The 7,753-nt window shown below is 44.4% G+C and overlaps 4 protein-coding genes across 4 annotated transcripts; 2 read left to right on the top strand and 2 right to left on the bottom strand.

The window, feature by feature from the left end:
- LOC111069195 (transportin-3) lies at positions 1-3,545 on the bottom strand. Its single transcript, XM_022359138.2, has 5 exons — positions 3,335-3,545; positions 2,165-3,256; positions 1,921-2,087; positions 485-1,846; positions 1-424 (listed from the first exon to the last, which is right to left on the bottom strand). The coding sequence occupies exons 1-5, from the start codon at positions 3,446-3,448 to the stop codon at positions 364-366; spliced, it is 2,796 nt and encodes a 931-aa protein (XP_022214830.2). The 5' UTR covers positions 3,449-3,545; the 3' UTR covers positions 1-363.
- A 1,234-nt stretch (positions 3,546-4,779) lies between these two features.
- Positions 4,780-5,213, top strand: LOC111069268 (SNAPIN protein homolog). Its single transcript, XM_022359247.2, has one exon. It carries the CDS (start codon positions 4,803-4,805, stop codon positions 5,211-5,213), a length of 411 nt encoding a protein of 136 aa, XP_022214939.1. The 5' UTR covers positions 4,780-4,802.
- A 7-nt stretch (positions 5,214-5,220) lies between these two features.
- On the top strand, positions 5,221-5,932 carry LOC111069267 (methyltransferase N6AMT1). The gene has a single exon (XM_022359246.2). The coding sequence runs from the start codon at positions 5,221-5,223 to the stop codon at positions 5,899-5,901; it is 681 nt and encodes a 226-aa protein (XP_022214938.2). The 3' UTR covers positions 5,902-5,932.
- A 74-nt stretch (positions 5,933-6,006) lies between these two features.
- Positions 6,007-7,685, bottom strand: LOC111069266. Its single transcript, XM_022359245.2, has 6 exons — positions 7,390-7,685; positions 7,290-7,319; positions 7,191-7,226; positions 6,890-7,107; positions 6,585-6,738; positions 6,007-6,514 (listed from the first exon to the last, which is right to left on the bottom strand). Exons 1-6 carry the CDS (start codon positions 7,487-7,489, stop codon positions 6,348-6,350), a joined length of 705 nt encoding a protein of 234 aa, XP_022214937.1. The 5' UTR covers positions 7,490-7,685; the 3' UTR covers positions 6,007-6,347.
- Positions 7,686-7,753: the final 68 nt, after the last annotated feature.

Below are 7,753 nucleotides of genomic sequence, written 5' to 3' on the forward strand. Positions count from 1 at the left end.
TTGAACTTTGCTTGATTTATATTTTATAGTTGGGTGTATCTTTGTTTTTTTAGAGTCATTGGGGGCTGAACTTTAATTCTAAGAGTGCACTAATTCGTAATATACTTATTTCTAGGGATTGTGAGGATCTCGTGACCGCACTCAGAATTATAAAATACGAACTATAACTTAAGACGTCACACAATTGATTCAACTATAATAAAAATAGAAGGGTACGTGAGTCTTCAACAAATTGTTTGCAGCAGTTGACACTGCGGCCATCCTAATATACATACATCATTTCGAATGTACAATTCATTACCATCATTGCTTTGCTTGCTTTCCCACAGCCCAGATCCTATTTTGGATCAGAGCTGGTTCGCTTCAACGAAAGAGACGCGTAAAAGTTTTCAACGCCTGAGAGATGGCCTTTGTGGTGTCCGCCCTTTGAAAGAATATACTTTAAAACTACTTTGGTTTGGAGAATCGATGAGAGAGAACTCACCTCAGGACCGTATTGCTGAATTCATCCAATTGCTGTTGCGTGACAGTCACATAGCCGCCACTGTTCTTCTTAGGTAATGCTTCCAGGGCATTGGCCAGGAACGGCTGCATTTGTTCGTTCGTGACCACCTGTTTCAGCTCATTGAGCACCTCGGCGACATCGGCCAGCATGTACGAGTGTAGTTGGAAGACGGAAGCCTGGATGAGGTTCATGACCAGGGCTCCACCGTGTTGGCTGGCCAGATCAATGACCAGTGGTCGACACTCCGCATGCCTGCTGTGCGTGGTGCGTCCCCACACGAGTAGATTAATGAAAAACTTCATCACCGAGGAGTTAGCCTCGCGGTGGTCTAGAGAGCAGGCGATCAGTGCACACTGGAAAATCGGGGTGATGAGACTGCTTTGTATCAGCTGCAGCGGGCAGCAGTCGAGGTAGCGCGAGGCCAGACGAAAGAAGTCGTCCACAGTATCGGGATTGTTGCGCAGTCCATTCTCCATTTGCAGCAGACCAAATGTGGGCTCGATGAAGGCCTGCAGCATCTCCAACAAGCCGGCAATGCACTCACTGGACTTGGCAAACTCATCGACAAGTATGGAGCCCACATAAAGGAAACAGCTGTGGTGTTGTACAGCATAGAGGATGACCATTTGCTTAATCAGCGGCTCCACCAGCTGCATGGCCTGCTTTCTGACCATCCTGATGCCATAGCGGATCAGCCGACAGGTTCTCTCCATGATGCGCAAATCAGTTTGGAACTTGCTCATCACCTGCGATATCAGCGGCCAGGCATCGTTGAGTATGGCCACCGTTGGGTGCTCCACATTGTCAGGCACATCGGGGTTTGTGTGCCTTATGATGGCACAGGCTCTGTCTATCCAATACACTGGATCCTCACGCTCCCCCTTCTGCACGCTTCCGGTGCTGGACTCCAGCAGCTGTGCGAGCGGCTGCAGCTGGAAGCCCACGATCTCCCTCAGCGCAGATTGCAGCTGTTCCCGCGGCAGTCGCGTCAAGATCAATGAAATACCCTTAAGCAGTCCAATGGCCACATCGTTGTTGATCTGAAAGCTGTCCAAGCTGCGGGCAATCTCCACCAAGCCACTTATGTGGCACACCATCTTCTGCCTGCAGGCCGCACAGATCGAGGTCAACGCTATAGCCGCCGCTGGTGCCAAGCCATTCTTCTGCTGCAGCGCGTAGAGCAAAAAGTTGAGAACTGCCTCCAAAGATTCCGGATGATTCTCAATCCAGTCGCAGAGCTCTCCAATCAGGAGAATGGCTGTGTATCGAACTGCTATATGCGTTTGTTCCGACATATTTAGGATTGCTTCCACCACCTTGGGTATCACATCGTTCTCGTCTCTGCAATGAGAGTTTATCGAATAAGTATTGGGCACATAAGAGCAAATAAGAGTATAAAGAAAGTGCAAATTTACGGTAATATGTTTTTGGCCACATTCAGCATTACGAAAAGAGCCGCCTCTGTGGACTCCCAAGTCGTTTCTGGCGCTTGGAGGATCATAAACATTTGCTTGAAGCACGCTCCTGAACCAACTATAAAAGCCACATCCTTGATTAGGTCCGAAACCTTCCGCCGAAAGTCCTGGAATAGATAGATGCGAGAGATATTCATTGATATTTAAACAGCCAATATGAAATTTAGCACTCCTTTAAGCTCACATAGAAATTATTGTTCTCCTCGATGAGCCCCTCGTGGTCACTCTCCATCTGCGAATGGCGGTAGAGAGCGCTGATCAGTCGCTCGATGTGCGGCCTGAATTTCGCAGTCAATTTGTCATCGTAGCGCTGAAAAAGGTCCTCGCTGAGCTTGTACCACAAATGAAAAGTGATTTCCGCCACCTCGTAGTCGAAATGTCCGACACAGAGCAGCACCAGATCTAAGCCTTTCATCGAGTAGTGCGGCGTCTGCTGGTCCAACAGCATCTTATAAAAGAAGGCATCGCAGAGTGAAGTGAAGATGCGACAGTAGTTAATAGTTTTGTCTGTGTCCTCGTGCGCCACGCTCAGGTGATAGGGGGTCTCTAACATGCACACGGCACTGAAGACTTGAGCCTCCACGGGCGCGTCGTTTGCGTTGTCGCTATCATGGCGCGTGGTCATGCAGGAGAGCAGGGCACAAACGCACTCCGTGGCATTGTCGTGAAGCTTGCCAGCCGTCTCGGGCTGGTTGAGCAGTCGAAAGGCAAGCTGGGTTAGAGTGTTATTGCAGATGTGGGAGAAGGGGAAAACGTGAATAACCATCCAGGCACTGTAGGTCCGCAGAGCTGCGTTCCAAACGCGCTGCTGGTCTAGGTCGTCTCGTTGCAGGCACATGCACAGAAACTTTAGAACACACTCAGCACTGGCATCAAGCTGTTTGTGGACCTCCTCCCGACGGTTGGCGCCCAGGCGCAGATAGCGTGAGTCGATCTCCTCGGGCAGCACCTTGAGCACCTCCAACAGTGGCCATATGGCCGCCGGATGTGGCGCCAAAGTCTTTAGCAGATCGTTTATCGGCTCCTGCCAGGTGGCCATCAGCAAGGCCAGATCGGCCACAGCCAGACTCAGCTGCGTCACAATCACAATGTCCGTCTGCGCGTCGATCTGTCCGATATGGGTGATCAGCGAGTCCCGCAGGGACTCGTGTGTGTGCGGAGGCAATTCACTGAAGGAGTTTTGTATCTTGTTCCGCATCGTCTGGGCCGCAAAGTAGTTGGCATGCAGGTCCCTCTTCTGGTGCAGCAACTCGTCCGCAATCGTCCACGAGTATATCTTAACAGGGAAATAACAGAATAATTAAACGCATTAGGCAGGGGCACTATCGGGGGTTCGGTTTGGCCCGACACTCACCGACTTCTGGAACTCCTGCAGCCATTTGTTGGCCTTCTCCTGCTCTTTGGGGTTATTGCCTTGAAAGAGTGCACTGATTGCTTGATATACTACGTCCACTGAGTATGTATCCATTTCACCGGCTGTTATAATCGGTGCTTGCTATTATTATAATTTATTAGCGATGGATGGCTGGATGCACCCATATATCGAAACAGCATCGGTCTATAGAGATGTGCGTGAGGTCACGTGAGTTTCAACGGGACTGGTCTTTTGACTACGCAAATATTTTTCGTTTAAATTTGAGCATTTTTCAACCCTCCAAGTGGCCATTCCAAGTTACGTTTTATGCTATTATTGTTTTGTTGACCTTTTCTGTTTAAGCCACATTTTATAAACAATCAATAAAAAAAGAAGTCCTCAGAGTTCACCAATCTTATAGAATATTAATTCATTTATCTGATTAAATTATATGTTTATTGCTAACAGTCCAAGCCAGCTAGTAATATTAAGCCGAATATCAAAGTCGAGGAATATGGTTTCCGATCATGGACAGAGACCGATTAACCCATTGTCGACCAGTGTGTATTTATATACAAACACGAATATTCCAGAATTTATGCTCAGTCCAGGTAAAGGAAATCACGTATGGACAGGATAGTTCTACAAGAAAAATTTTAAAACAGTACTAATCTCCGCGGTTTAACTAATTTGTTATCCTGTTTTAAAGAGGGGGGCTAAGTGGGCTAAGTTTCTTTTTCTCTCGTTATTTTGAAAGTGAAAAGGTATATTTCAGTATATTTATGATGTTCGGGAGCAGTGTTTCCGATTTCGCTTTTTTTGTCGCAGATCTTGTTTTTTTTATGAAAGCCGGTTGGCAAGAATGCGAATTGCGGGAATTCTTATTTTTTTTTATTTTTATATGTTTGACCATTTTTCATTGTTTTTAATGTTGCCGATAATCATCATCATCATCTCTATACAAAAAGTGCGCGTCAACGGTAATGAAACAAATTTAAAGTCAAAATTTTGTAAAACCTTTAATGCGAAAAAATTATTATTTTTGCATTTCAAGACGGCAAGCTGCAAAGTGTTCATGTCAAATTTAAAGCCGTATATATTAGCTTTTCAGAATTGCAAAGATCATTAAAACCAGATGTAAGATACTTAAGTAATGGGAAACTCTAAACAAACTAAGAACAAACACAAACTATAAAATAACATTAAAGATGGGACCTTCTTTTTATTTAACTTATTTTAAGTGAAGAAAGATGAGGCAATGGAAGTACTGTAAAAACATATTAAATATCACCTCACTAAAAAATTTGTAGACCATAAAGTACTTGTTTTATTTTTCTCTCTTCTGGAAAATGTTCAGCTTTTTTTCCTTTTCTTCAATTAGAAACAGCCTTTTTTCTGATGAAAATTTAGCAGCACTGGCAGCATGCTTATCGATAACTCGGGATATCACTGATATTAGATTTTTGCCATGGACAAGGACTCTGATAGCACTGTCACATCTTTGGACGAAAACACAGAAAACTTCTGCACCAATCCCACACGCGACGTCTTGGCCGAGGGCATCATCAACCTCTTTAAGCCCACCATCGAGAAGTTGGACGAACGCGTTGCGTCCACCATTCAACTGCAGGCGGAGTTGCGTGGTCAGCTGGACGCCCTCGCCGACCAACTGAGGGACATCGAGAAGGCCCAACATCAGATCCCCGAGTTTGCAGACAAGGTGAAGGAGTTGCTCAACGTAAAGCACAAGGTGACCATCATCAGCAACGTGCTGAGCACGAGCCAAGAGCGGCTGACGGGGTTGCACAGGCTCATAGAGAAGGAGCAGCGGAGGCGCCAGGCCCTTCTAGACTCAGCGCTTAGTACCAACATATCGTAGGGAAGACATGGAGACGCCACACTTCGACCATCTCACCGCGCAGGATTATGAGCACGTCTACGAGCCGGCCGAGGATTCGTTTTTGCTGCTCGACGCCTTGGAAGCCGATTTGCCGTTCTTGAATGTGCTGCAGCCCCGTCTTTGCGTAGAGATTGGATCCGGCTCGGGGATCATCATTACGGCCCTATCCAAGCAGTTCACCAACACCTCCCTTTGCCTGGCCACGGACATAAATCTGAAGGCGTGTGACGCCACCAGACGCACTGTAAGACACAATGGAGCTCGCGTTGATAGCATATGCTGCAACCTGGCCGATGTTCTTCGTAAGCGTTCGGTTGACGTGCTACTTTTCAATCCGCCCTACGTTGTGACCAGCGACGATGAGCTGCAGTGCCAGATGTTCGCGTCTGGGTCGGCAGGAGGAAGCAACTTTTCGACGGAGCGCAATCTGGTATATTCGTGGGCTGGCGGCAAGAATGGCCTTCGCGTTACCGACACTCTACTACAGCAACTCGATGACATTCTCTCGCCGCTTGGAGTCCTCTATTTGCTGCTCCTGCGTGAGAACAAACCGAACGAAATTATCAAACGATTGGATAGTCTTCGTTTTAAGGCTGTTAAGTTCATGGAACGGCGCATCCCCGGCGAATATTTGTACATACTGAAAGTAACCAGATTTCCATCATGACTTTCGCAATAAATACAATTTTTTTCTCGTTCTTCAAAGGTTTCTTTTGCATTTTCATTATGAATCTATTGAGGACCATCTATTTACCTGTACAAGCTACGAATGTAAAGATTTCTGACTTTTATTTAATACGCAGTTTACATTTCTGTATAATTAAGGAATTTCGAATCACGATATACGAAGTAGAGGAACAACAGTATGGGGCAAAACGATAACAAAATTTCTTTTTCCGCAGAATGGCCATATAGAACGTGCATATGCTCAACTATGTACACACATTTACACGGATAATAGATATTGACAATTGTCGTTTTAAAATGTTTTACGATTTCACATTACCCGAGTCCCTGGAACTGCGACATCCTGCTCAGGTTCATACATAATTATACATAGGTAGGGGTGACGGTGACTGTTCTTACGATCAGCCACAAAATAAATTGGCTAATTTAACAGGGAGGAGTTCCTGGACCATCGTGGGTGGCAGGTCCATTAGTGAGTACTCGTATCTTCCTGGCTCTTGAATTTTTTTGGAAACTATTATTTTTAACATTTTGTATTGCCTTTCGGAGAGCCTTTTCGGCGCAGTCACCAGGGCTCTTCATTCGCGTCGCCACTGAAATTAAATATATGGATTGATTTATGTACCTACACTTGTTTTCTTTAGTGCTTTAGTTTAGACTTACTTTCCAGGATAGTGTAAAACTTTTTGAATCCCTTTAAGGCCATCTTGCCAGCTGTTCCGTCCAAATTAAAAATAAAAATCAGGCCCTCGTCCATCACGTTCTTTATGCTTTTTGATAATGACCCAGTTGCAATTAAGCTCCATACCTTTCTAGTCTGCAAAAAAAGTAGGTCGCTCAGTTAAAAAGATATGGATTAAGATATATAAACTTGCACAATATTCTTATTTTTATTCTTATAGGATGGCCTAAGACTTCAAGGAGTTTTCAAAGCTTGCTTCCTTTCTTGTTAGGCTACCACCACTTACATAGAAATCCGACAGCTCCGTAGTTGTTATTAGGGAGTCAAGGTACTCCAGCTCCATTACCGTTTTTAATGGGAATTTTATATCCTCTGTCTCATTTTCTACCTGGGTCTGGGTCTTCATAAAAGCGGTTGCCTCTGACAATTTGTCCGACATTACATCGAGCTTTCTAGACAGGAGCTCAACTTGCTCTCGTAGTCGTTTATTCTCTTCGGAAATTTCTGCATCAGTATATTAGAAAGAAATGAGACATTTAAGCTATCAAATAACTAGTTTAAGCTATCAAAAATCTATCATAACCTACCTTTAAGAACATTGATAATACTTTCTTCAGTCGATTCTGTATTAAAAATATATTTTTATCAATTGCACATTTAAATACACATTCAAAGTTCATACTTACGCGATATCAAAGGGTCCGCCTCCTGGAGTTCTGCAAAAATATTCCTAACTAGATTAACATTTCTTTTATACATAAATAAATACACAAATAATATACTCACGGTCCTCCTCTTCTTCGAACTTTATGCACCTGATTTTATATAGAGGCTGTTCGTCATCGCCTACATCATCCATCGCCTGGTCTCGTTTAGTTGCATTCATGTTTTTTACTTTTTAAAGTCACGACTGGCTGGAAAGCGAACTTTACTAAAAATGCATTCTTTAGTTTCAGGAGTTAATATCTTCAACTATCATGTTGTACACAACTAAATGTCGTCAACCAAATTGTGCATTTTCATTTGGTTCTGCCGACGTCGGCGTCATATGTGAGTCATGGGTTTAGTCATGAAAATTGTCACTAGTGAATTCTGGTACTGCACGATAGATGCAACGATAAATTAGTGTTGGTAGCCGTCGCTAAAAATT

This window comes from Drosophila obscura, unplaced genomic scaffold, assembly GCF_018151105.1.
Source record: "Drosophila obscura isolate BZ-5 IFL unplaced genomic scaffold, ASM1815110v1 contig_9, whole genome shotgun sequence".
NCBI lineage: Eukaryota > Metazoa > Arthropoda > Insecta > Diptera > Drosophilidae > Drosophila > Drosophila obscura.

Coding starts and splice junctions, on each gene's coding strand:
- LOC111069266 (XM_022359245.2), bottom strand. CDS start 7,489: ATGAATGCAACTAAACGAGACCAGGCGATGGATGATGTAGGCGATGAC. Junction 6,739..6,889: donor CGGAGCTGTCGGATTTCTAT/GTAAGTGGTGGT, acceptor CTTTTTTTGCAG/ACTAGAAAGGTATGGAGCTT. Junction 6,515..6,584: donor GTTTTACACTATCCTGGAAA/GTAAGTCTAAAC, acceptor ATTTAATTTCAG/TGGCGACGCGAATGAAGAGC.
- LOC111069268 (XM_022359247.2), top strand. CDS start 4,803: ATGGACAAGGACTCTGATAGCACTGTCACATCTTTGGACGAAAACACA.
- LOC111069267 (XM_022359246.2), top strand. CDS start 5,221: ATGGAGACGCCACACTTCGACCATCTCACCGCGCAGGATTATGAGCAC.
- LOC111069195 (XM_022359138.2), bottom strand. CDS start 3,448: ATGGATACATACTCAGTGGACGTAGTATATCAAGCAATCAGTGCACTC. Junction 2,088..2,164: donor AGGAGAACAATAATTTCTAT/GTGAGCTTAAAG, acceptor TATCTATTCCAG/GACTTTCGGCGGAAGGTTTC. Junction 1,847..1,920: donor GTGGCCAAAAACATATTACC/GTAAATTTGCAC, acceptor CTCTCATTGCAG/AGACGAGAACGATGTGATAC.